General features: G+C 50.2%; 1 protein-coding gene across 2 annotated transcripts in view; it reads right to left on the reverse strand.

Moving 5' to 3' along the window:
- The window catches only part of LOC108024111 (diencephalon/mesencephalon homeobox protein 1), a 34,848-nt gene extending 10,734 nt beyond the window's left edge, over window positions 1–24,114 (reverse strand). For both annotated transcript variants that reach the window (XM_050889142.1, XM_050889141.1), the window contains exons 1-3: window positions 23,322–24,114; window positions 16,876–16,926; window positions 10,514–10,734 (exon numbers count right to left, since the gene is read on the reverse strand). In XM_050889142.1, coding sequence (XP_050745099.1) covers window positions 10,514–10,734; window positions 16,876–16,926; window positions 23,322–23,919 — 870 coding nt within the window. In that variant the 5' untranslated portion in view covers window positions 23,920–24,114. The remainder of the gene's footprint in view (window positions 1–10,513; window positions 10,735–16,875; window positions 16,927–23,321) is intronic.
- Window positions 24,115–27,921: the final 3,807 nt, after the last annotated feature.

Below are 27,921 nucleotides of genomic sequence, written 5' to 3' on the forward strand. Positions count from 1 at the left end.
GTCCACACTGTGAGAACTGTTGCAATTTGTTTGTTTGTTTTCCAGTCCTTGGTTTCCTCCACAAAGGGTTGCCAGCCCAATCACCCTGCTTCCCGGGAAAACCCTCGCCCGCTCGTTTGTTTATGATTAACGCGCGCTAATTTCATTCATTTCGCACTCAATGGCCTCGGATCTCTTGGGACTCTGACGCACACTTATGCTTATTGGATTTGCCCGAGCGTTGTCCGGGAAACCGTCGATGGGTGGTGGTTCTCGGGGTAGCCGGCAGATACATATCTCAGGTCCGCGATTCACACGACAGTCGACCGTCGACCGACGACCGACGACCGACGACCGTCGACCGCAACCGTTAACCGTAGAACCGGAGTTCTGCGGCTGATTGGACTTGACTTCGAGGTGTCGAGATACAAATCCCCACCCCGGCCCGGCCCAGCCCGAGCCAAGCTGCTCGATCGGGGAACTAATAATCTTATTAGAATTAATGATGGAATTTCCAATTTGCGGCGACAGGCAGCTGCCGGCGATTTAATGTTAATAAGTCCCGCGTTCCTCGAGTTCCCGGGTAGCTACGCAAAATAGGAATTCCTCGCCGGACGTGCGGCAATGCGACTAAGTCCTGTGACACAGATTACGAGGCGACTGCGACTGGGGAATGGGTGGGTTTTCCGGCACTCTCCGGGCGGCAGGCGGCTCCTCGAAGTTATGGAGCAGAGAGGAGCATGACGAACGGCCCCGAGGCTGATTTGTTTGACTGTGGAATTCCAGAATATTTGGGCGATGCAGTTCCCAAATCAGGAATATATTTGCATGCCCAAACTAAAAAAGTAGGGGTGTCTCGTTTAGTTTTGAGTTAAAGTGTCACATCTGATACAATAGCATACTCGTAGGGTAAAAGGGTAAGCGTTTCCGACCCCATAAAGTATATCCTTCATCAGGATCACCAGCCAGGTCGATCTAGCCATGTCTTTCTGTTCGTGTGAACGCTGACATCTCGGAAACTATAAAAGGTAGAACAGTCAGCACGCATATTCCTGGGCTTCCTATGCAGCGTTAGTTGAGGCACTCCTTGTTCTCATAATAATTTATTATTTTTTTCTGCAGTTACTAAACAATCGTCCGACTAGTACGATTACTATAGTGTTTTAAGGGCTATGCACAATTAAGTTTATGCCTTATCGATGCCAGCCAATAATGTATTTCATGCAAGTCGTGTGTTCGTAGCTGAAGAACTCTGTGCTGGTACTTTAAATGGAAATGGCACAAGGGGCGAGTTCCAGCACCCTTCCCCTTCGCAATAAACTCGCACATTGTCGGCACTCAGCGGTTACTTTATCACACTCGTGATCCCCCATTATTTCGTTAATATCGCGCCTGTCGTCGTCATTATTGTCTCGATTATCGGGCGTTCGATGGCCGATTGACCCAACAATCGAAGACGCAACTGCAGGTGTCTGTCGGTGACAGCAGGCGGCGTTGTTGTTGCGCTGTCGTTGCCGTTGCCGTTGTCGTTGTCATCATCGTTTTCATTAATGGTAAACCAATCATTTTTCAATTATATTCGCCGCTGGATACAAATTGTCTGATTTGCGTGCACCAAGCCAAAGTTGAACCGTGGCAGGCGCCACGTCGCGCCCCTGCGCCACCCCGTGAGCCCCAAACTCGTCTTTGACCGCGCCAGCTTTTGGGTACCCTACCCTGTGTAAGCCCAGACTTTCAATACCCAAGTCGCACTTGCCGTTCCAGATTAGCACACAGTATTCATTCCTAGTTTCAAGGGTTTCCAGTGATTTCCTAGTGGGGAAATCCAAAATGTTTTCCCGCACTCGCACACTTTTCGAGGGCAGCCCGCGTTCGCCTATGCCCAGTGCCCTAGAATTTGTGTGAATTTATTTTGCATTGCGTAAACCAATTGAAGTGTCACCGACAGAGGCAGCGGAGCGCCGCGTGGCGCCACGCCTCCGAATCGCAACAGTTGATAAAGTGCACAACTTCTGCGGCTTGAGTTGCGCCATATAAATGGTCGGGATCATGCTGCGCAGCCCCACCGGCCGAGTCCATTATGCGACCATAATTCGCCGACAATTCCTCAATTACGGGGAAAGGTGGTACGTCCGGAGATGACAAGGCTCATTGCCCCGCACCGTCCCGCCCACCCCACTCCGCCCGTCGCAGCGCCCGTCCCCGGGGAACGGCGCTCTGCCATGTTTTCAATCTGTAAAATTAATTTTCTCAAAACCTCCTTCTGCAAGTGTTGTGTGTTTTGTGTTCTGTGCTTTGTGTTTTCTGTTTTCTGTTTGCCGGCCCACGTCCCCAGGGGCTCACAAGCTCAAATTGTAAAATATTTCAGTCTAAGCCACTTGTTGTTGCAAATTAGCGTGAAACGCGATTAATAATGTCAATTGTATCTGGATCTCGCTTCAGTTTCAGTTTCATTTTCATGTTCGGCTTCGGCCTGAAAATTGGAAAATGTGCGCTGCCAGAGATGAAAGTGTGGATTAGTGGGGCGCAATGGAAGCGCAGGGGGAAACGACCGGCGGAAGCGGGCCCCCGCCCACTCGCCAGGCTCGGACAAACATCAATTAGAGGCAGCCAGTCGTGAATGACCATCAATCAAGAACGGGTTCCGAAGTTCGGAAAACTATTTGCCCTAATTGCCGGGCCGCGCCTAATTTTCCTGCCGCCAGCAACCCTTTCGGAGGCCTTTGGGGCCTGACAAACAATGAAAGTGCCAAAACTCCGCTTGCTTTTTTAGCAAATGGGCAGGGCGGCGGCAGAAAGGAACTCAGTGGGCCCTTTCGGGGTCTGACCTTGGCGAATAGTGATAAATAATAACGACCAGGGCGAGGCGATAAACCGTGTCTGCCCGTACAGATGCGAGTTCGTCACTACGTGGACTGCCGTTCGCAGAGTACTTATCCACTCCAAGTCCCCGCGTCTACCTGAAACCCCCGCTGTCCTGCACAGTGCTCCCGCGGCCTTCGAGGGGCTTGCTTGTTTTCGAGCCGTCAAGTGGCCCGGGGTACATTCGGCGCGAGAAAATTAAGTATAACTCATTATCGCAATCAAGGAGTCCTTTGCGGCAACAGCAACTTCGCTGTTTGCGTTGCCAGATGAGATCGGATTTGCTGTTGCTTGTTGCACACCAATTTTCTACTCAAAACTTATGACAGCCAATTCGAGAGAACGAACGAAAATTATACAGACACTCGATCGCAAGGGGGCCAGTTGCAGGCCATGACTGTTCGTTTCTCACCTGGCACACAGGTAAACACACATACGTGGGTCGGGGTGTGGATGTGGCTGTGTGGACGTGGCAAATGCACCGCCATCCTCATCCTCGTGCTGCGGGGCTCGTTGAAATCAACATCAAACCTTTAATTTGATGATTCTGCAAATAATTCGTAAGAGTCGTTGACGCTTTTTGTTTAACCCCCCGCCCCGGCGGACTAGTCTGGTAACTTTTCCGCGCAGCCGAGGCGTGAAAATATAATAACACCTTTTTAATTATATTTTTCTCCCCAACGCGCCCCTCCGCTCTTCGGGTGCCATTGTCCGGGCGCAGACAATGCTGCGAAAAAGCGAAAGGCTGTGGCGCAAATTGCCCGAAATTTGCCATAGTTGCGGAATTAGAGTGATCAGGGCAATCTAAGTTCGTGCGCAGTGTGGCCAGACTTCGTGGCTGCTCTGTCGCAGCTCGTTCCACCTGAGCTGTCCGAGTTTTCGAGTAGTATGTGTCCGCAGTGGATTTCGCCCGGGGTATTCACAATTCGGTTGTTTGGCGTAATTGGTTGTAATTGCGATCCGCACGCCTCCTATCTGTGTGTTCCCGTGGGCAGCTTCGCACTCATGTCATCGCGGGACTTCAAAAATAAGGGTATACATATTTGAGTGCTTCTTATTACAGAGAAGAGTTGTCCTTTAAAAAAGGGGTTGGTGATGGGCTACGCACAGTACAGTCGATTACAATTCAAATAAACAGGTTAGTCTAGTTCCGGCTCTAACTACATCTTCCCACTTTATTGTAGGCTGGGGATCCCAGCAAGGGAACGGTCTCGAAATGACTAATTTCCCGATGTACAACAGACGCTTCTCACACTTCCTCTCCCCCATATGGGCATACACGTATCTGTACTGCTCGATGAGTCCAATTGGAGCAACGAGTTTTGTGTGTGGGAGCTGGAAATTAGACTGGTTTCCCAATCCGAACGATTGACGATAGTGTTTACTGAGTAAATACAAATGTGAGTTAACACATTCCGTTTGGATTGTCGTGCGGTAATTACGCCTTTCAAAGCGCGATAATAGGCCTTATTCAATCGGGCGATCGAGGGCTTCAACAGATTGCCCTCTTCCTCGGATTGGGTTTTGGATTGTGGCTTCGGGTCTACGGGGCTACGGGGCTACGGGGCTACGGGCCAACTGATCTACTTCGTCCGATGACAGCCTGTGACTTCACTCGAGCAGTTAATGGGGAAAAGTGCTTCGATTATCTCACTCCCGGGCTTCTTCACTCTCGTGCTTCGTTTGGGCCCGGGTCGAGATAAAATCGCGGATTAAATTCATATACAATTTGGCCTCGCTGGTGGACATTTTCCGGCTAAGTTAGTAGTAGCAAGTTGTGCTTTATTTATGTGGGAAATATGTCCCCACATTTTGGTGATGTCTACGTCTGTTAATTTGGCGTTATAACATAAAAGCAAACGATTGTAGTGTGAAGGAGCGGTGAGGCCTAGACGAGTCGTGCATGCTGCTAGATTGGATAAATGAGCGAGCGCCGTGCTCACTTCGCACTAATAAGTTCGATGATATTTGGAATGCGGATGGTGATGGCGAGTGCGTGCAAGAAGAGTAATTACCATCCGCCGGGGTAGCGGCAAATCCGGCTGAGGTCACGTTTTCGCGCAGTGGGTGGTGTTCGGGGGCGGTGCTGCACCCGAAATAAACAACAAACAAGCCGGGCGCGCTGCGCACCACTCAGAAAGAGTGTAATTGCGACAATGTGGCTGCACTTACACGTGTCATCGCAGCATCATCCTCTGGCCATCCTTCCCGGCAACTTACTGCGCACTTGCCCTCCGCGCTTTCACCCCGGAAATGTTATCCCAACACTCCCGAGGGACCCGGGGATGGGATTGCGCAGGACCTTCGGACAAACCACAATGGCACATTGTTGCCATTGAGGCAAGGTAAGGTAAGGGGCAATGGTGTTCCGAGGGCGAAAAGCCTTCACAACAACACAAGCCCTGCATTCGCCCGGGAAGTTATTCGGGGCTTTCTTGCCGGGACCGGCGTTTACCAATTGTCTGTGGCGGAAATGAGCGGTAATTGACTGGTGCGCGTACAATATTAAAATTCAAGATAAATTATCATGGCTATAAATACGATAACAATCACATATTAACAAGCGAATGTATCTGCCTAAACAAAAGGTCAGTCTTTGGCCAAGTTCTCGATGGCCAGCCACCGCCACCCACTTGCTGTTCGGGCTCTCGGTGCATTTCCCTCGAAACCCATAGTGCGGAATATTCAAATCCACTTATCCAGCCCCCGTTCCAGGGCCACGGAAAGAGAAAAAGCACCAGGCATACGCGTTCGATGTCAGGGATGACATGAGCCCAAAGGTAACACAATACTCCAGGCAGCAACTACTTAAAATGCAATTATATGCATTATTATTCGGCTGCGGGGCGAGTGTATTTATACCCGAATACGAGGAATCTGCCGATGGCGGGGGACTAGAAGAATCACTGGAGCAAAATGGAAGACGACGGACGACGAGTATTTAAATGCCCACCTCAGCTACTAATTATTACCAAGAAAAACTCTTGAAATTGACGTTTTATTTTGTGCGGCGGGGCACGTCAACACCCCGAGGAGCGACGAGGGGTTGCGGGGCACCGCGAACCAACTCTCCAGACCGCCTGTTTTCACTCAAGAAAGCCAGAGCAGAGACCAGAGACCAGAAAATCCAGAACGGGGTGCTTGCCGGTCGCCGTGATTATGCACATCGAACTGCAGGGAACAGATTAAGGCACTCCAGAAATTATGAAAAAATAATATTTTTCTTGGAACTGATACCATTTTAAACGAATTGGTACTCGGCGCAGAGTCAACAAAATGAAGAAGTTTCACGATCATGAGAAAAGGCGAGAATCGCTGGCGAGGACTGAAGAACGGGGAATAGAGCACGAAGAATGCAGCAAAGTGAGAGCTGAGGTAGGTAGCCAGAGCTGCGGATGCGGAGTTCGGTTTTTGTAGATATGGCCATGAAATTCTTCTACCGATAGTAGACATGTGGGGATTTAAAATCACCTTTAAAAGACATTTTAGGTGTCTAAAAGTATGCAGTGCATAAGGAGAGAAGCCTTTCCAAATGTACTAAGTGTCCTTTGTACTTCGGAGCTTAAAATAAGGTGTTGCACACTTTCAGATACCTAAAAAGACATTTAGAATGATTTCATATATTTCACATACATCTAAAAGGATGTGGAAAATGCCAATTGATCTGAAAGTCAATTCAATCTCTTGTATCGCTAATGAATTTATGGGATATATCTATTTCAGCTTAGATATTTTTAAAACCCAATTTACTGCCTTCAGCTATTTTTCTGCGAGAGATCTCCAATGTTTTCAAAAGCTTGTTAAACCCGATTTAGCTACTTTTGTGAACTTTTGTCAGAGCTGGCGGGCAAGTGGATCGCCAGCACCGCAGACAGTGTTCCGTCGAGTGGCAGCATCGGGCAGCAGACCTGTCTGCCATAAGTCTGGTGAGTTGCCCTCTCTTCGGGCCGGTTTTTTCGGGTTCCCAGGGACTTGTGTGTGCCAATCGGAGACTGTGGCGTGGCTACTCCAATGACTTCACAATCCACGTCTGGGACACAACCGCATGCACTTACATGCGGCGGCGGTCGCTCTCTATCCAGACATTTTTCCCTTGGAAGCGTCGACACTTCATCAAATTAGTTTCGTAGAACCTCAAAAGGGCCTGCACTGCGGAGAATTTCTACCGCTCGCCGGGGGAAAAGACTTCAAGTCTGAAACTTGGGGATACGAATGAAAAAGCAGTGAGTGTGGAGGAGTGATTATCTGATGATTACCACAGCTCTACCAAGTAGTGTTGTGGTTACCCATGTAAGCGGTTCTTTTTCGAACTCGCAGAGGCTTCCCCATGGTATCGAACGATTTCTTACTTTTACCTTGGCATTACACCGTTTATAGAGGTTTTTAATAATATTTACCCAAATCCATTCGCCAGATTCTACGATATGGCGAGGAGCACGGGATCTCGGGCCAATTTTAGTTTGCCGGTCCCAAGTGGAAAGCAAAACCTGCAGCTGCCTCCCGAGCCTCTGTACGTACGTCCCAATAAGGCGGTAAAACCCCATCAAGGGCTTTCAAAGTCAACTCAAAAGCGAATGAATAAATCCGCCTCGAAATTTGCGGGGTTGGAAATTTATTCACACAGAAACGTGTAATTACCCAGACAAAACACAGCAGAGGCAGCGTGCACACACACTCACAGACACTCTCGCACACCACGCAGACACACCAATACAAGGCCAGCTCTCACGCACACACGTACGGCGAAAATTGGCAGCACAACAAGTTCACTTCAAGTTCACAGTTGGGCTCTCCGAGCTGCGAGCTGCGAGCTGCGAGCTGAGCGAAAGTTGGGGCGAAGGTAGGAGGCGAGGCTGGTGTACGGGTGGGCGTGGCAGGCGGGGCAGGCGGGGCAGGCGGGGCTGCTGCTGCTACTGGCATGGAAAATTAACAATTTTTCAATTAAAATCAATACGGAGTGTGTACTTGTAGTCGTAGTTTCCTTTGCCGAGCACAGGCAAGGTGGGCTGTGGGGGGTTAAAGTGGGTGTGGCTCTGCTGACAGGGTACTGTGCCTGAGCCTGTGCCTGTGCCTGTGCCTGTGTGTGTGCATTTCGTGGAAATAGCTTAAGTGCCTGAAAATATGCAACGCATGCGACGAGCCGGCTCTGCCCGTGTGCCTGTGTGAGTGGGAGACAGTATCCGTGTGCTTCGGGGGAGCATTTTTGAGTTTGTTTACGTACATGTTGTTAGTTTTCCAGAGCCACTGTCATTCCGGAACAGAAGGCTTCTAAAGCTTTTGGTCTGAATAGTGCTGTTACTTTCCCCGAATGAGTTATACAACTCATTTGGTTTTTGAACAGACAAGATGTTTGGTTCAGTGCCTATTGTAAGGCAGGGTCGCTGGCTCGTCCTCTCATCGTTCCCGTCCTTGTGCATCGTTTTGCGGTTGTCTCGGTCCTCCCCAGTATTTTTTGGCCGTCTAACTGTCGAGTCCTTGCCCCTCACACACACACACTGTGGGGGAAAGGGGGAGGCCACGGGTGGGGTTCCACGGGCGGACAGGGGTGGACTCCATTTGTGGGCACCGCAAACAACGTTAAATGCAAATTTACGCTCCTGCCACTCCCACAACTGATGTGCCACTAGCGTAGTGCCCACTCCTCGAGGCCCCAGCTCACCACCCCTCTGCGACCTCCTGACCCCACCCCTCGAACTCGCCGCCCACCTCCCCACCCGCACAGCTGAGCACACAAAATGGCCGAGCTTTGGCGCCATTGCTCCACTCCGGCTTTCCCCCGCCCCTGCCCTTGTTGCTTTTGTTGACTATTGCCCTTACTGCCAAGTCGGAGAGAGACGGAGCGCACTGGAGAAAGTGGTGCGGGGGTGTGGGGGAGTGGGGGGTGGCCCCTAGTGGCCAGAATTGAAGTGTTAGTAGTAATGCTACTAATTGGACTCGCTTTTAGCAACGCTTCATGCGCCCCGAAGCAATCTCGATCCCGAGAGCCCGGGAGCCCGGGAGCCCGAGAACCCAATCCCAATCCCAATCCCAAAGCCAAAGCTCCTTCAGAGTGCTCTACATATATATATAGACCTGCGCCAGTGCCAGCGCAAGTGCGAGTGTGGATGTCCTTCTCCAAAGTCTGTAATTGGAAAGTTTTACACACTCGAAAATCAATTTGAACTGCAGAAAGCCAGTTGAAATGTGAGAGGGTGTGCGGGCGACGGCCTGGGCTCAGTGGGTTAATTGCATGCCTGAGCTGCGTTTTAATTAGCAGCGATCATATCTTCAGGTGAGCACTAACCACAGTTACGCACTCGCCGGACAACTCGGGCAGCTTTGTTTTCCTATGCTGAATGTGCTCCGCCGAGTTGAAATAAACAACGTTCGTTCAGGATGGCTCAAGCCCAAACAAAGTTACACCGACTACATTTTCTATTGCGATATTTCGAACTATGAACTGAGAAGTGCTATGGCTGTGCCTTAGGAACAGAAATCCAAATTGGGCCTACTGAAAACTCCTTTCGAAGTAGCACAAAGTGTGCAAAGAAGCCGTTCCCACCTGGGAAACTACGCCAAAAGATGGTAAAATTAAAGCGATCGCCCTCAAATCGAGTTGGCACTGACATGTGCTGGTATCTAAGTGCCCGGAACCGCGAAGAGCGTGCCATTAGCGCTCCCGTAAGAGGCTCGAGGAGCGGTCCCGAAAGAGCCGCTCGACAACCCGGAACTGCCAGCCAGCGAGTGGATGAAAAAGGCAGCTCGCAAGCAGCCGCGCCATAATCACGGCTTTTGCGTGCTAATTAATCGCACACACCGCCCTTTTGGGGCTGCCTTTTAAGGGTGGCAATTTGGCCGCTGAGGCTTACTCGACGAACGCACACACTGGCAGCCGCGGGTGCTCCGTCCCGCTCGCTCCCGCGGCCGGGGCTTAGGACAATGACGGCCATTAAAATGCTTAATTATAAATTCGCAAACGTTGCTGAAAGTTCCTGCGCTGCCCTCCACCCTATCGCCGTCTCACTTGCCAGCGTGAATCAGACTTTAAATTATTTCCGGGCTCTGCGTCGCTCGCAGTGCTGCGCACTTTTACCTAGGCCCACGTCGCGTCGTTCTTTCGAATTCAATTAGGTCCCGGCTCGCAGAACGCTCGGCGGCGTTTTCAACGGGGGCTATGCCATGATCAGAATGGGGACTTCAGCTTAGCACATCCCAAATGTGTGTCGGTAGTTCCGAATATGTTGGAAAATAGGTAATAGGTACGAAAAGGCCTATGCAGTTCTTCTTCATATGAAGTTCAGCTTCTTTCGACGCCAAACGCCCAGCTTTACGACTCATCCAGCTCTACACCCGCTGCGGCAGGGGCTCCTGGCGAACGGGCTGCACTCGAGATTCCGATCCCGATTGCTGGTTATAAACGGCTTGGCATGACGACGCTGCACACACAGACTGAAGGAGGTGTGAAAAATCAGGGCGGAGACATCCAAACAAGCCCATGGAGGACTGAAGACAAAGCCTCTGCGGCCCGGAGGAAATGCAAATTCCTTGGCCGCGTTTTTGTTTTGCCAACAGCAAACACCTACTCGGCGGATGTACATAATTAGTTCGTTAATTTGCCGAGCGAACAGAAGAGTGGAAGGACCTGAGCTCGGCGAGAGACAATGCGCGATATCGGGTTACCGGGCTGACTCACCTGTATGCGATCCTCGGGCAGCTCCGTCTTCAGGGACAGCATCTCGCGGGCGTAGACGTCGGGGTAGTGGGCTTCCTTGAAGGCCTCCTCCAGCTTCTCCAGCTGGTAGCTGGTGAATATGGTGCGGCTGTGCCGCCGCTTCTTCTTCTTCTTCTTGCTGTTGGGGCCCACTCCGAACCCGTTCAGGCTCTCCATGACGAAGTCCTTGGGCGCCAGGGAGCCTGCAAATATTGGGGACATCAGTCACTGCTGGTCTGCCTGCCAGTATCCGAGCCTACATAGCTTACGCTCCTCGGATGCAAAAATAGTTACACTCCCTAGCCCACTCAATCGTTTCCCCTGCGTGCTTGTCAAATTAGTTGATGGGAGTCCCACGACCCGGTGCCGGAAAACACATGGCACCGGAGCGCGACTTGAAGTGGATTGGTGGTGTGTTGTTTTAATATTTAATAATTGTATCTAGTTTCCCACTTGTGCGCCGTACACCCGTCCTTTTTGTTTGGGGTTGTCGCACACATCAGTTTGTTCCAAGGAAAACCCCACTTGAGAAGGCTGTGAAATGCGGGGAAAGTGAAAGCGTCGAAGGAGGATGGCACTGGATGGGAGTGCGGTTCGAGGAAGGAGCTGACACGCGTTGACAGGCGCGATTTGAGTTCCGATGAGTGGCAGTGGAGTCTTGCACAGTGAAAAAAACGTAAAGTTCCCCTAATAATTCCTATATGATGGTGCGCTAGTTGAACGCCATAAGTCATAAATGAAGATTCCAAGGTTTATATAATGAAATTTGGATACAACCCCGCTTGAGCCCTTTGGATAGTTTTACGTTAATTATACCTTGATGCGTACTAAAAAGAGTCAACTTGTAATATTTTTCCAATTTGGTTTTTCTGTGTAAAAAGTTGAGCGGCCTGAGGATGAGTCGAGGTTGCTGATGAGCCTGGGGACTGGAGATGAGTTGAGGCCGTAGGGCCGAACCTACTTGGCGAATTGAGGAACCGAGGACGTCGAGGGTTGCCAAGCAACCTTGTTTTGGCCAAATCGAACTTGGGGCCTGGAGCACCCGGAAAACATAAATGCTGTTCGGCGATCGAGTGGCCTGGACCACTCCGCAGTGTGGAAAGCATGGAAAAGTGTGGAAAAGTATGAAACGCAAAACACGCGCGGGCAGAGGCGCATTCGTGCAGCCAAAAACATTTTGCATTGAAATTCGATATGAAAAATGAAGTAGAAGGAGGCTGTTGCGGCCGACGAGTGGTTCAAGTGAAGCATCATCCTCATCCCCATTAACATTCCACTTCCCGTTTTCCCGATTTTCCCACTAAATGTTCGTGATATTTTTCTCCAGAGCTGCTAGTGAAAATGCGTGTAATGAAGGCTGAAAACTGCATCTTGAATTACCAGGCAGAAATGCATTTCGCCAGGATGAATCAAGGTATGTTAAAGGGAATTTCATTGTTCGGGTTTTTCGTGGGGGTGTGGGGAAATCGTTTCGAGCGCTCTCTCAATTATTGGGTGTGTATTTCACGGTCAGAATCTAATTAAATCGAAGCATCTGGTTTCCCTTAAATAATGGGTCGTTTTTGACATTTTGGTTTTGGCTGCACTGTTTTTCAAAAATATTAAATTAGGCGTGCGAGGCCACTTCTAAACATAAAAAACATTTTAAAAAGTGTATTTATTTAATCGAATGTCGAGCCTTAACGTCACAAATGCTGATATCCGGACTTTTGTGTTCTGATGGTGTGTGATTTGCAAGAGGTGTTTATAATAATACGTTATAAAGGCTTTGAATAAGAAATGAATTTAAACGTATTCAAGCTCCATATTTTGAAAACCCAAAACAGGCGAGTCGCATATCCACGAATCAGTTAATTCAGAGCGCACAAAAGTAGGCAACGTTGAATTCATTTCTCTCTTTAATGAGCTCATACACACACTGAAAGCGCCAACGTGCCAACACGCATACTAACACACGCTCTCACACACACATGCATCACAACATATTAGCAATTAAAATTTTCTTAGTTAATTACTTTAAGCAGACGACGACGAAGGCTGCAGGACGAAAGGATGTCGGCGACGTCAGCTGGAAAATGCCACAGCAAAAAATGTCGCCACCCAAATGGGGGGCGACAGCATTCCTCCCCCTTTCCCTGTCTCCCTGTCCCCCTCTCACCCGCTCGTGCCCTCCCTCTCCCTCTTCCCGTTTGGGGCACAAAGAATGCAAAGTCGCCCTCTCTTTCTTGCCTGGCAAGTATATTTTATGAAATTTATGCGCATTTCACTAGAAAATTTAATTAGGAAATCTAATTTGCTCAAAAGCGCATAAAAAATGTTGTCGCTTCCAAGAGGGGGTTGCCACTTCCCTTCCCGTTGCAGACCGTGCTGTTCCTTCGCCTTGTTCATTTTGTAAGCTGCGTCTCCTCTGCTGGCCAAAATTACAGGGAGAACAATGTGGAGCGAGGCCAATATCCGAAGTTAAAAATATTTCCCTGCATACTTTCCGACACCTTAAAAAGTGATCCTAAGAACGACCTAGATGAGTCTATGGACCAATAAAAGTAACATTAGAAGATGACTCGTTTTATCCATGTTGTACCCGAAAACACAGTGTGATTGAGGTAAGTTCCCTATAATTTACAATGCTGATCTGGAAAGCGTACGGCATCCGCAGTTGAGTTTTACTCGGAACTAAGTGCAGAAAGTGCTGGCAGTGTGGCTCCTCCTCCGGCCTCGTTGCTCCGCATTCTCCGCCCAGGCTCCGTCCCTGCCCCCACTGCCCCCGCCCTGCCTCCCTGCCTCCCTCCCGCCTTGCATCAAGTAACCAACAAAATGACTAATTCCTCGTCTGTGTGCTGGTCGCGGCAGCTGCATGTGTGCGAGTGCGTGTGTGCTGGTGTGCTGGTGTGTGCTGGTGTGCGCTGGAGTGCGCTGGTGTGTGTGTCGCATAAACAGTTTCGTGGCAAAATACGCTAATAAAGTGGCTGAGTTGTTGGCAACGCGGCAGCGACGCCGCTGCGCTGTCGCCGCCGGCCGAGGCAGCGGCAGCGACGACGTCGCCGCTGAAGGGGCATTCGCAAGCCGCAGTTTGCATTAGCACCAAAGTGGCTGCGTTTTTGTGCATGTGTGGGTGGTGGGTGTGGGCGTGGGCGTGGGCGTGGGAGTGCGAACTGCCATTCGCGTTTTCGCTCATTTTCGTACGCTTTTTTCGGACTAATTAGAAATGAAATTGAATTATTTGCTTGAGGAATCAAACAGAGGCCACACACGCACACGCCGGCGCGGAGAATCGGAAGGGGCTGTGGTGAGGGGCAGTAAACGCTCCAATTAGCAGTTTTGATGGCTCGGTTCTTGGAGTCGGCGGTTGGATGGTTGGATCGGGCATCGGGCATCGGGTGACGGGCACCGATTTATTGCGTTTGTAATGCCCATCAATGCATCCTAGGCAACCGGAAGTGAACTTGTTGTGTCCAAAATAACAGCTGAGACTGTGGGCTGAGAATCTAGACTAGCTAAAAGAAAATCACCCGGCAGACTGAAAGTTGGATAAGTATTTGAGGACTATCCTCCAATCACTTTGAGTTTATTACACACATAATGACTTCATTAGTTGGTTGTTTGGTAAACGAATTCGATTTAAACAGGCCTTTGAAACACGTCTTAGGCATATGCAGCCGCACTCTCCAGCTGTATTTGGTCTCTTTCTCCGAACACGGGTCTATCTCTTTCAGTATCATCATTCGAGCTCTTGGTAAGGCGGCAGGGCTTCGCCAGAAAGGAAAAAGCCCACTTTCGAGGTGCTTGCAGGAAGTGAAAGAGCAAAAGGTCTCTGCAGAACTTGTGCCACTTGTTGTTGCCGCTACTACTGATGCGCTGATGCTGCACTTTGAGCTCGTGGGCTAATATTTACATAGCATTCTAGGCTTCTTTTTACCACAGGATGTCAAATTCCAATTTATTTATGCATTTCCTCGATTTTTAAATATAGTTCGGAGGTGACTTGAACTTCGTAAATCGCATTTAGGGGTTTTCGATCCCAGTTTAAGCCCTCGCAGACAAGACCAATACAAATGTGTGGCGCACAGCAGCGTTGCTGGCAACAGCAATCACGTTGGCCCACGCTGGCTCAAAGCCGGCTAAAACGCGCCGCCCAAGGGGGAGGCAGCCTGGTGGGTTCATTTTCCCAGTGGCGACGAGACAATGGAACAAGGAGAGAGGCGAGCACGACAAGCAAGGAATCTAATTAACAATTTTCCATTGAGTGCGCAAATTACGAGGAACAGGAGCGGAGGCCAGGGGCTCGGGTCCGTCCGAAAGAGCCGACACGAGGTTGGCAGAGGGAGACGGCACAGGGTCGGTGGGGAGGTGCCGGGGGGTCAGGCGTCAGGGGTCAGGGGGCAGCAGGCAGGAGCAATTAGACGGGGACGAATGGCGCACAATGTCAGAGCGACTACACTTGCGTACACTTGCCAGACCAGACCTCTAGGCTTGCACTGAAAACAGTGGATACAGGAAGGGACAATTTGAGGCAGGGAGGCAACATAAGAGGTAAAATTCCTACACTCTTTTCTTTCCCCTCGCAACCCGTAGGTTTCCCTTGTTCCCCAAGCCGATCGCCGAAGATATTCCACCATTCCCGACGGTACAGATCCCCTTACCGATCCCAGACTAAGTTGCTCTGCTCCCCGCGAAGGCCTTAACCCTCTCCCGCTTCGTTGGCCCGCCTTGTGCCCTTTATCACCCTGACATGTTCACGTATTCAGTCAACTGGTGCGGCGTGAATCGCGATTGGTCTCGCCTCACACATGTGTGTTTGTCTTGCGTGTTTCAATTAAGCCGTACATCTTCTGGGCCGCCTGCCTTTCGACATGGCCAGCAAATAAAACTTAGACACGCGCAGGAGAAAGGATTCTGGGGTGGCAGCCCACCACGGAGGGAAAAATGCCAATTAAAATCTTAGCCATGACAAGTGCAACACGATGGTGCAACAGCCCCACTCCCTCGGTCCCTCGGTCCCTCCGTCCGTCGGCTTCCCTCCCGCTTTCGAGGCAAATTGCCCTACTTGTCAGTCTCCCGGCTTCTTCGCTTTTTCTTGGCTTTTGTGTAATCTTGTCTTGCAATCTGCTCGCAGCAAATGGCTCAAAAGTGGCTGCCCCCGCCCCGGATTTCCCCGCTTTACCGCCGGCCTCGGCTTTCCTCTGGAAGAATGCAGGCGTCGAGTGGAAGACTTAAGCAGGGCACTTCGTCCATAAAACAGAATGGAAAGAATGCGCGGCCAAGTGGCCAAGTTCGTGCTGCCTGGCCCAGTCGGAGATTAGGGTCTAGAAGAGCTCCTCGGGAGCAGTACAGGCACAACAGCGCGCAGCAGCGCCAAAAGGGCAATTAAGTGGGGCCAAGGGTCCCGGGAAGAGCCTACGACAATGGGGAAGGATGCCTCATAGCCATGAGTGCATGCAAATCATACCCAGCCCCAAAACGCCATTACCAAATTAAAGCATCTCGCACTACAGTCTCAGCGGATCCGTTTTCGGTGATTTGCCGACTCCTGGCTGGCTCCGATTTATTGGTGCACTCGTGGTGGTTCCCCGGCCCATTGTGCGCGTCTCCGCCCCTCCCAGCACCTCCAGTCCTTCCTGTGCCTCGAACCAGTTTCCAGATCCAGGTCCCAGATCCCAGATCCCTTCTTATTAGACGAGCTATGCGCTCCGCATGTTACTCGCCTTTGTTTTGGGACTCCCCCGTGCTTGTGTGCGCCCCTGCCGAAAGGGTTGGCCAGAGAGGGACGGCACCAGGGGAGCGAAAGAGAGGGCGGCAGGAGGACAGGACATGTGAGGCTGCGAGGCTGCGAGGCTGCGAGGATGCGAGGAGAGATGTATGCGCGTGCAAATTGCGTATAAAAGCGTATGTTGAAAATATTTATTGCCCGTTACGAATGCAACAAAATGAAAATGGAAATTTCATTATTTGACTTTGGCCTCTCGTGCGAGCGTGTGTTTTCCTCTTCGTTTTTCGTTAGCTAAATTGTTTATTTTATTAGCAATTTGGGGAATTTATGTGCGCGACATGTGAAATTTACGCTGTGCGCGTTACCCCTTGCCCTTTGCCCTGGCCACGCCCCGCCTGCCCGCAAGGGACCTAAAGGAACCGGCTTCCATGACTCAAATTGAAGTGCAGGAATGCCCATTAATTAGGGCAGCGCGCGAGGCGAGAGCCCTCTGGTGGGCGAAGGACATTCGGCTTTTCGGTTTCGCTGAAAGGATTGCAAGAGGGACTTCGGTCGGAGGAACCAGGGATGTGTGGCCTACCTTTAGGCTTCCCTCCAATTTTGTCATCCCTCGGACTGCACAGCAGTGTGAACTTACCGGGCAGGCATGTTGCGGCTCCTGCGGCATAGCTTTTCAGCTGCGGGAATCCTGCAAATAGAGGAGGAACGTAAGTGCATTAGTTTTGGTGGCTGGGCAGTCAGTCAGATCAGCTGAGTCTCTATTCAACAGCAAATTGCAACGCTTGTCCTCGGAAGAAGTGCGGAATTGGTCCAAAATATATTGATGGGTCGCTAGCCCAGGATGATAGCTTCTCGGAAATGGGCGTATTTTGGTCTCAAATCCACATAAACACTGTTTGCAAATAATGTAACCAATTGTACGTTAAGTTGGGATTTCTTGTATTTATCAGCCAAGCAAGGCCTCGAAATCAACACTCAAAACTTCAGGAAAAGCGTCGCTTGCACATGGCATAGTTCATGAATGCGAACGTATGCACTGAGAAAATATGTGAGTAAAAAAATGCAAGTAAAAACGATGCAAGTTCCCGTTCACAATGCAAGGCATGAAGTAAATACTGCTAAATACTAAATATAAATAAATACTCTAGCCAATATTTCTTTGGGCAGCCTAATTAAAACTTTCGGGGGCTGCAAGACTTTTCTCTGAGTATAGCTGGCACTCAGAAATGCAAATCGGCGGCCTCGGCGTCGAAATCGAAATCGAGACCAGCCCGCTCTGCAGTCTTAACCCCTGCCTCGCCTCGTTAACCCTTCTGCGCCCTTCCCGGCAGGCGAGTGACATATCAAAGCGAAATCAAATTTGACAGACAACCGCGCTAATTTCTGGTCGATGTTTCATTGTTTCAAGGCGTTCGTCTCGTTGGAGTTCGCAGAAGCTCGGTTCTGTGTGCTTGGGCTGGCTTTGTTTCGGGCTTCTAAAGGGGCACTGGGCCGGGACTGGGAGCCTGGCCTGCCGTGGCACTGGAAGTGGAACGCAAGCTGTACTCCTCAATTGTTTCCCGGTGACGCATTTCGCGAGCACAAAGGGACCTCGACATATGCCAGCAATAATAACGTGACGATTACGTCGACAATCAAACCGCATTTATTAGCTCTCTACGAGGAATTCCGCTTGCAATGAAATTCGATACTGCACACAGTGAGCGAAACTGCTCTAAAGCGCTGCTGAAGCAAGCGCGGGAGCTGCAAGTGACGGAGTATTTATAAACTGATTAACGCTCGACAAAAGCTGATATGGGTCGCCGGCGGAAGGGGCCTACCGCGAACTTGGGGTAAGTAAGGGAAAACATGGAAAAGTCCCGGGCGACCGGGGGCAGCGGCGGACCGCACAGGGCGATCGTGGAGCGCGTGGGTCGTGGGCATCCGCCGCAATCCGCCGCCGACGCCGGAGGCCATGCAAGTAGCCGCTTCGGTGTCCCACTCCGGGCACATGTGGCAAACAAGTGTGCCGGGCGTCGTGAGTGAAAATCAAGTGAATTAATTATAAACTACTCAAATCCAACACTCCAAGTTATGCGGGTCTTACGGCAATGTAGTTTCACAGCTGAAAATAAAACATCGAGTTCGATAAACTTGGTTGTCCGACGTTCTTAGCAAAGTGAAATATCTCTCTATCTATAGCTATCTTAAGTGAAACTTGGCTTAAATCATGAATATAGATAGCAAACTTGTGGTACACTTTTCGATTCACATTTTTGAGAGGCATTCTTGAGATGGGATCGCTTCGACATTTTCCGCCAAAGTATCGCTCTGGCAAATAATACCTAAATAACATTCGTAATATATAATAATGATATAACCACCAACCACCTTTCGGTGGGGCTATGCTTCCCCAGCTCCACCACCAGCCCAGAGACCCAGGCTGACAACAGGCGAGTAAACGACCGACGACCGACGACCGACGACCGACGTCCAGCTATCACCTATCCAGCGTGAACTCGGTCTCCCCACCAGGTGAATCACGGCGCGGCCACAATTGAAACAATTTCCAGTCGAAAAAGTGCTGAGTAGCCTCTCCAAATGGCCAGATAGATGGCCGTGCTATGAATAATTAGCAGTCGTAGTTGTGATTGCTGGTGTTGCCGCTGACGTTGCTGCTGCCGCTGTCGAATGCTGCGGCTGCTGGCCAGTGAAAGCAACCGAATTCCGAGCTTCGAGCTCCGAGCTCCGATCTCGAATTCAAATCCAAACCCAAGCCAAATCCAAGTCCAAATCCGTACCGGAATCCCACTTTCGAGCCGCTGAAGAAGCGAGCTCAAGTGCCAAATCGTGTTTGTTTGCGATATAAAATTAGCGCAGCGCAGGGGCGTTCTCCGAGGGGGTTCCTGTCCCAGTCGCGCAGAGCCCCCCAAACGGCGCCTCTGGAGGCGGTCGGGTGTGCAGCCAAGGCGAGTCGGGCTTTTGCCCGAATTACCCGGCTCTGATTGCCGTGTGACGGGGCAGAAAATCGGGCTTATAAGTACTCGAATGCCTACATTGAGGGGAGTTGGCGGACAAAAATAGTCCGTGTTATTCGACGCATTTTTCAGAACTGCTGCTGGGACTTTTGTTTGTCGGAACTATCATAGTTCTGGCCTAAAAGCCATTCAGTGGTGTTGTGTGCGGAAAATCGGCCGTTACTGCCGCTTATTCCGCCCAAAGCCAATGCAGTGAGTCAACTGCACCCTCACCCAGGCAGGCACGCCTCGCCCTCGCCCTCACACTCACGCGCACTCGCACTCACACTGGCACGGACAAATTAACCCTTGAGTGGCACTCGGCACTTCGCTCGTCAAGTTGCTTTAATTGACTTTTAAATTCGCAAAAAATCAAAGCGAAAAAGTGTGACAAAGTGCCAAAAACAAGCTTGCGAGGGCTGGGTGGGCAGAAAGGCGGTGGCAGAGTGCAGCACAACAACTGAAACAATAACTGCACTCGTGGAACGCTGACGTCGAACATTTTCACACCTCAGACAACGCAGAAGAGCGGGAAGCAAGGGTTAGGCATGGGTGGGGCGGGCTGTGGGCGGCGGGCGGCGGGCTGTGGGCTGTGGGCTGTGGGCTGGGGCACTCGACGGCTAGTCCGCTCACTCAGAAACGAAGGGCGCTCGCCGACACTTTTCCCCGACCACCGACATGCTTTCCCGCACATTGCCCCGTTTTCACTCGCTTTTTTCTAATTTACGTCAACCCAAAATCAAAGCAAAGTCAAACGACGACCGCACACAATGTCCGAGGCGAAACTACAATTGAGAATATTTCTATCAGCCGAGGGGCACACAGATACGCGCTGCTGGGGCAGGCTATTAGCAAAGTGGCTCAAATATCAAAGGGCGCACCGGGCGGTGCGATAGGGTTTTCGGCAGACTGACAGGCCGCAATTAGCAATTCCGGAGCCACCGGTTGCAACACTTCCGTCGCCAACGGAAAGCTGGTCAGCAAGGTACATGCTCTCGAGCTGGAATACCTTCAGCCCCCGGTTCATGGGAAATCTTCGCTCTGTTAAGCACAGCGGACTGATAGATATATTTTCATGCACGCGTGTATTTTTACCTCAATTCTCCTGCATTCTTGGCAGCCCGACAAGAAAATCCAAAATGGTTAATTTCGAGCCGCGAGTGAATTGCCGAAATACTTGCAGAGGTCCACGAGCACACGTAGAATTGCGGGTGGGGCTGCGGGTGTTCGCTGTCGGGTGTAAACACATCGAAGCGAGTGTCACAACAAAGCGGCGAGGAGCCAGAGTGCGAATTGTCAATTATATGAGGGGAAGGCGAGGAAAAATCGCTTTCGCTGCTTTCCCCACCCCTCCGCGCTGTCGGTGGGTAACCAATTTTCCGACTGCTCGCCTTTGGTAAAAGATCAAAGGCACTTAATGGAAGGCGCCAAGTACTCAGCGCTGGACAGGAAATCCGCCCGAAATCCGACCGAACTTGACGCGAACTTTTAATTGACGAACTGGCACGCAAATGGGCATAAAACCAACAACCCAGGCCCGAAATATTTGTGCGATGAGTAGCAGAACGGGATGACAATATGCAAAATTAAATGGGATGACATGAGGGAAAAGCACAAAGCAGCAGTCACCAGCTCAGAACTAAGCACTAAGAACAACAGGCGCGAGTCTCGACCGTGACATACCCTGAAATGTGGTACGGATACATGGTTGCCGCATTAAAAGCACGACTAAGCCTCGACTACGGCACACCCTAAAATAGTTAAAACCTAACTTGGAGTCCAATATTTATCTATGGAATATATGCCATTTCATTCCCCGTTAAGCTCGCTATTAAATGCTCCACAAAAAAGAAGATTTAACCCGTACAAGAATGGGGAAGATGGTTTAAATGAATAAATTTGCCAGAAAGTGAAAGGGATCGTTAGCCCAAAGCAGTCGGTCCTTCAGCTGAGCGCCTCGATGTGAACAAGTTACGATTAAAAACCAATCTAGGAACCGACATGCCCAAAATGACTTCCGTGCACAGCCAGCGCCTTTCCCACATTTATTGAGCACAAATTACCACGGAGCTGGAAATATGTGCAATAAAAAGTACTACATTTAAAACAAAGCAGCACCACCAGTAGAGGGGGTAACGGCCGAAGAGAAGACGTGGATATGGAGCCAAAGAAGTCCGCAAAAGGGTCCGGAAGTGACCCCTCAGCAAATTTCACAAATCAAAAGATGAAATCAAGCCGGCTTCGGCAGGAAGAACTTTGAATACTCTGCAGATAAAACCATGTACGTGCTTGAAATGTTTAGCCGGTCCTAAAAGGTCATACAATCATGATTAGGCATCCAATGTTTATAAAAAGAAAATCGTTTTTCGTTCAGTACAAAAATAATTTGTGGCGGGGTAAGAGTATATACTAGATATATATAGTTAAAGCGAGGGCACTAATTGTTGATAAATTCTGTGGTAGCTGCCTCATACAGAAGTCCGGTCGAAAGGAGGCTTTGGTATGACTAAGATACTTTTTGCGTACATCGACTGGGCTGTTACTCAAGCTAAGATGCCCTCTGCCAGGGTGTACAGATCAAACTCCGTGTGTCAACACACATTCGTACACTCGTATGTAGCCCGTAGAGTGCGCAGCGAAATTGGCACGGTGAATCAGTACAGGGCAGTGGATGCCGGAGATGACGATGGTGTTTCAACGCTAATTAAAATAATAATAACAATAATACCAGCTGCCACTCGAGTGTGGAGGATTACCGCAGTCCGCTCTTTCGGCAGAGGAAAAAATTATGTTTCCAAAACTGATAGTCGATATCCATCTACGATTCAGTAAAGAGCTGTACAACACTTGCAGTCCGCGAACTAGGCCGATGGGTTCTCTGGAGTATTGATTTTATCGTAGGTGCCTTTGCCCAAGCAAAACAGCCTCAAGAGCAGCACGTCGCCTTGTTGATAGCAGCCCACCGATTTGCTCAGTGTAGCACTCCCCACATCTTGTTCGGTGCCTTTCTGTTTATCTGCGTCCGCTGTCAGCGCCCCGACTCGGGATGATATTGCCACTTGCAAATGAGCTCCGAGCCAAGACCGCAGTCCCGCAGTCGAGTTGAGTCCGCTGCGAGTGTGTGGGTTTTTCTCAGTGTGCGGAAGGGGGGCCCTGCAGTGGCCCCCCTCTCAACCCACGCAACTGTCGCGTTCCCTCTCATGCGTTCTGGAGACCGGTTGGAGGTTCGGGTAGAAGAAGTGCGAAGCATTTATCTAGAGCTAGGCTAGAAGACCCCTGTTTCGGAGACGCGGTCCAGCTCTGTCCGCTCCTGTCCGGGATCGCCCCGCCCCTGCCCCACCGACCACTCCGCACACACACGCTCCGCAATTAGCAGCTCAACTTGAGTGGGGGGCCCTGGGCGGCCGGTGGGTGGGGCTGGAGGCGCGAGGCGTGCGGAGGGGGGAGGGGGGAGTGGGGAGTGGGGAGTAAGGAGGGAGCTCTACTGGGGCAAGGCTGATTTGGACGGCCACCGTTGATTAATTCCCCCGTATGCCACCTCAGCGGCTCCCTGTGCGTGGCGAGTGGGTCGAGCGGCTGGGTGCTTGGGCCGACGATTGTTTGGCTGGCAGGTGACAAACCCAGTTGCGACTGTTAATTGCGTTTGCACTTGTTTGTCGTTGTTCATGCACACGGCGAGGAACCTGGTTGAGGTCTCAAAACTCGCATAAAATACTTGGTCGAGTTTAAAATAATCTGCATCAGGTGAGACGGGAAACTATTCAAACATGTTAAATTTGGAAATGGGCTCTGAGTACTCGTTCACATGGGCCTATCGAACATTACACCGGTTTGTGTAGCAACACCTAATCACCGGCAATGAAGGACTTGGATCGGATACTGTCGAGGGTGACTCGGAGACCGTCTTGTCTGACAGTGGGTGGAACTCGCCGTCACACAATATTTGTAATTAATTGTTTTGGCAAGCTCGTTGCTCCACGTCGTGAATCTGGTGAATCTGGTTGGGTTTCGGTGTGGTTGAGTGGTTGAGTGGCTGGGTGGTCGGTGGGTGGCTCGTTAGTTTGTGGTAGTGGGGACAGTGGCTTACCCTGCGCGTGCAGCAGCGGGTGGTGCGAGTGCGGGTGCGAGTGGTGGTGCTGCATCGGCGGCGGCGGCGGGGGCCCTCCTGCGGCCCCGTGTGGGTGGTGCGCGTGGTGGTGTGGCAGGTGCTGGTGCTGCTGGTGGTGCTGATGGTGGTGGTGCACCGCCGCGGCCAGCTGGTGGGGCATAAAGGCCGCTGCCACCGCCGCGTGGGCATTGAAGTAGGCCATTCGCGAGGCCATGGTCATCTGGTGGTGCTCCCTGTAGTGGTGGTGCTGTTGCTGGTGGTGCTGCTGCTGGGCCTCCAAGGCGGCTGCCGGAGTGCCCTCGGCTGCAGCCACTGCCCCGCTGCCGTACGATGTTGCTGCTGCTGTAGCTGTCGCTGCTGTTGCTGTTGCTGCTGCTGTTGCTGCTGCTGTTGCTGCTGCTGTTGCTGTTGCTGCTGGCACTGTTGTCTTTGGCGGTGTTGCCGCTTGGCGCTCTTTGGCCAACGGTGCACCGGCAACAGTTGCCGTCGTCGTCGTCAAGTCGGTTGGCGCTTCTGTTGCTGCCGCCACCGCCAGGCCCAGCAGCTCCTGAATGGCAAAGGGCGAACGCTGCGGCATTTTAATTGCTACTATTTGAAACTACGACTAAATGGGGCTGAGGCCAAAAAAAAGTCATGCTAGTGCCCCGAAAAAAACCAAGTGCAGTGCGCTGTGTTGCAATACTGCTGCTGCTCACGCGGCGTGCGAATTGCGATCTGCGAAATGCGATATTGCGCTGGCACGCGTCGCAGGAAAACACAACAAATTCGCAATAATTTCCACGTTAAACTGTTGCCTGCGCTAATGTGCACCAGGAGTTTTGTCGTCGCAGTTGCTGGCGTGCTGTTGCTGCCGTGGGTTGCTGCGTGATGTTGCTGCTGGTGGTTGGCCTCCGACTTGGCTCTGCATTTCGCTGGGATTTGGCCAAGGAGGCATTCAGCTAACAAACGGTAAACGGCCAGCGGAGCTTTGCCTTCCGAGGACCTCAAATCGTGGCAAGCGCAGCGGCAACATCTGCAGCGGCGACGGCAGCACGCCGGCAGCGACGCCGGCGCCGGCTGCTCTGCCCGGCAACGGTAAATGCTCAGGGGCGGTCTCTGTCGCACGCTAGCCGCACTCTTCCCGGCCCAGCGGGTGCGAGTGAGGCGGCACTACGTGGGACTTCCCCTCGGCAACATGGCGCATGTGCAACACCTATTCTGCGTGAGAGCGAGGAGAGCAGAGCTCGCCTTCCAAGCGGCAGCTAGCCGTGCTCCTCTCGCGCACGCGAAACCTTCCAGTCTTCCCTTCGACTTCCAGTTTTGAACCAGCTGTCGGTGTAGTGGTGATCCCCTGGTCGTGGTATTGGTGTTGTACTGCCAGAGTGTGCGTCGCCCATTTTGTGTGAGTGAAAGAGGTCCAGAGAGCAAAAGAGAGAGAAGGCCGGGCAAATAAAAGAAAAAGTTGCCTCGACCACCCGAACGCGAACTCGGACCTCGGACCTCGGAACTCGGAACTCAGAGCTCAAACTCCTCTCCGTTCAATGAAGGACGCCAATTTATGGCCCGAAAACGGGCCTCCATTCGGTCTGCGCTGCAAACTACTCACTTTTTGGTCCGAGTTGCCGTCCGCCCAACAATGCCCTCCAAAAAAGCAGTCTAATTAAAATTTTTGCCGAACTTGTACTATTGAAATGCGTAAATTAGCATTTACACCACGGCCTGTGTGAACGACAGTGGGAGAGTCCTTCGCTGCGCAGTTTCGCAGGATTGGAAAGATTTTCGGGTCGCATGTGGGCTTTGGTTCGCAGGAAACTCGTCCCCATGGCCCGGCGTTGGTTTGGTGGAGTGTACCACACAGAGTTATTGGTAGGTGCGGTAGGAGCTTAGTACCCTCTCGATCATAGTACAGGGAAGAACCTTGGGCTGAGCCCAGACTGGTCACACGACCCCTTCTACAACTACTTCTACTCTGAGAATTGATACTTACGTTCTAAGCATTTTTTAAGCTTTCAAAAGATAGCCAATTTTAATGTGTTTGTTAAGTAAATTTTGTCGCTAAAAAAGGTCTTGAAACAAAAAGCACGCATGCATGAGGCGCGAAAACAATAATTGTAGGTCTTACTTTTTTTTTGCATGTCTTAAATAGGTATTTTAAATTAATTTTGGAAGAGCAATAATTTGATAATTATTAGAAAGCGAAGAAAGACTTGTCAACGGTCGGACCAGGGCTCTTTCGGGGCTTTTCCCACGCCCCCCAGTGGCCCTCCACGGGAAATAGAGAAACCCACGCGCCAGTCGGACAATTGGAATGCCAGCGCTCACACGGCCAGAAATGGGAGCGGATCGAAACGGAACTCGAGGCAGGGATCGTTTGGATCTCATGGATCGCATGGATCGCATGGATCGCATGGAGCGTATGGATCGCATGGAGCGTCGGGTCATGCAGTCTGTCATTAAGGAAGAAAGAGAGGGCGGTCGGAAGAACAAAAGGGAGCGAGCAGTGCGTAGTTGAAGAATTCGCGGGGTAATCCGATATTTTTTAGAGCAGGTTGCCCCGGATGATTCATTTGGGGCTGCGATTTCGTAAAGCGAAGTCCCTTTATTTACTGGAATTTGATTGTTAATTAACTTGCAATTACATTCGCCGGGGATCCTGTCAAAATAAATATTGAGTTTCGCCGAACATTGTGGGTAATCCGATCCTAGAGGTATTCTCCTTTCCTGGCGAGAACTAGTGCCCCCAGGAGACTATTGGCTACAGTTCAATGTTGGCGTTTTCTTTTTTTATTGGGTCCTTCGGCATGTCCTTCGAGTTCCCAGAAGCTCGGACCTTTGTGCTTTTGTTTGCAAATATTTTGACGTACCAACGAAGGACTGACAGCCCGACTACCTGGGACAGTCTGGCTATATATTCGTACGTTAGTATATGCCCTTATGTGAAGTGGGATATTTCGATACCGGGTGCCCCATTCCGCCTCGAGTTGCTCTTCACATTTCTGGTAGTCGACGTGGCCCGCCAAATGATTTAATTATGATCTCAAGTGCGAAAGTTTACCGAAATCGATTGTCAATTATGTGTCGAGATTTATTTACTTAACTACTATTGTCTTGGCACACACACAACCGCTCAACATACAATCGGAATGGACAAACTTAATTATGAACAATTAAGGTTCAGTTACTTTTGTGTAGGCTTCCCCAGCGGGTTTCTCGCATTTTTTTGGAGTGATGGCCGAGTGACAGGTGCTATACGGCTTGCCAAAAAAAGCTGGACAAAAAGCAGCAATAAATAATAATAAATCAAAATGGCATAAGTAACAACAGGCCCATTGTTGAGTAATTAAGTTGTTAGGTGTGAACAAATCTCGGTAAATCTTCGCGGGGAAACGGGGTTTTCAGGGGCTTTAGACAATGTTATTGTCACACAACTGTTGCCATGTGATTAGTTGAAACTTTAATTGCGCCACAATGGCATAATAACGACGATAATGGCCCGAAGAGCACAGACAAGTTTTCAAACGAAGGTTTTCGTGTTGGCACCCTGGCGAGGCTTAAATACTCTGAAAAAGTTGTGCTGTAAATGGTTATATGTAACGCGAAACAAAATACAGTAGTTATGAATTAGATACAAACTTTTGGGGTATTATTAATATTAAAATGTTAAGTCTTTTGCTGAAGTTTTCGAAAACTTTTACACACCTTTTGAAGGATTCATTTCATGAGAAAGACCGTGACTAATATATTTACGTCTTCTAACGTTTCCTGAAAAGTATACAACGAGTATAGTCATTTGACCATTATTCCTATCTACCGAAGGTTCCGAGACCCACATTTATGTACCACGAAAGTTTGTAGAGCATACTATTTTACCGTTCAAGTGGTGTAATTTGGTATTAGCTGTGACTTATAATCGTCGTCATCACACTACTATTATTTATTGTTGTGCTTGCTTTTTCTGCGGCTTTGTCCACAGTTGCTCGCGCTGTTAATTTCAAGTTTGCTTTTCAACTATTTAATTGTTTGTTTCGCCTGAACAACGTGGGAAACTGATTTCTGCCTTTGAGAAGCCTAGTTTTGTGGCCATGCCCACAGATGGCGCCACTGTGGCGTTTATGGCTAATTTTGCACAAAGCCAATCAGCGAATCCTTGTTTCTGGCAGGTTCGTGTCTTCGCTAGCTAATGAAACTTTTCGCTAATAATGTGTCCTCGGGATTCTCTTAATCCACTAGTAGTTTTTGGATACAGTTCTCGTTTAATGATTGCATTGCCTATTTAAATTTGTTTCTTAGACAAAGGCTGGTATTTTTATAGACATTTCAACGAATAACGTCGTTGCAAGTGTTTGTAATGGATTTCATAATTGTACAGTTTGCATTGGATTATTCAAACTGCTAATGGGGATAGGCGACGGTATATCCCACCACGGAAGAAAACGATTCTCAGACGCTATACACATACACATGTGCGTCCTTTAATGGGATTATCTGCACTAATTTCCACCCGGCAAAGCAACGTACGAGCTGCAGTACAAAATACTCGATCATCATTTGCGTGAGCGCCGGGAAAAATGATTTATCATTCGAGAGCACTCGAGGCGAG

The sequence above is a fragment of the Drosophila biarmipes genome, chromosome X (genome assembly GCF_025231255.1).
Source record: "Drosophila biarmipes strain raj3 chromosome X, RU_DBia_V1.1, whole genome shotgun sequence".
In the NCBI taxonomy this organism is placed as follows: Eukaryota; Metazoa; Arthropoda; class Insecta; order Diptera; family Drosophilidae; genus Drosophila; species Drosophila biarmipes.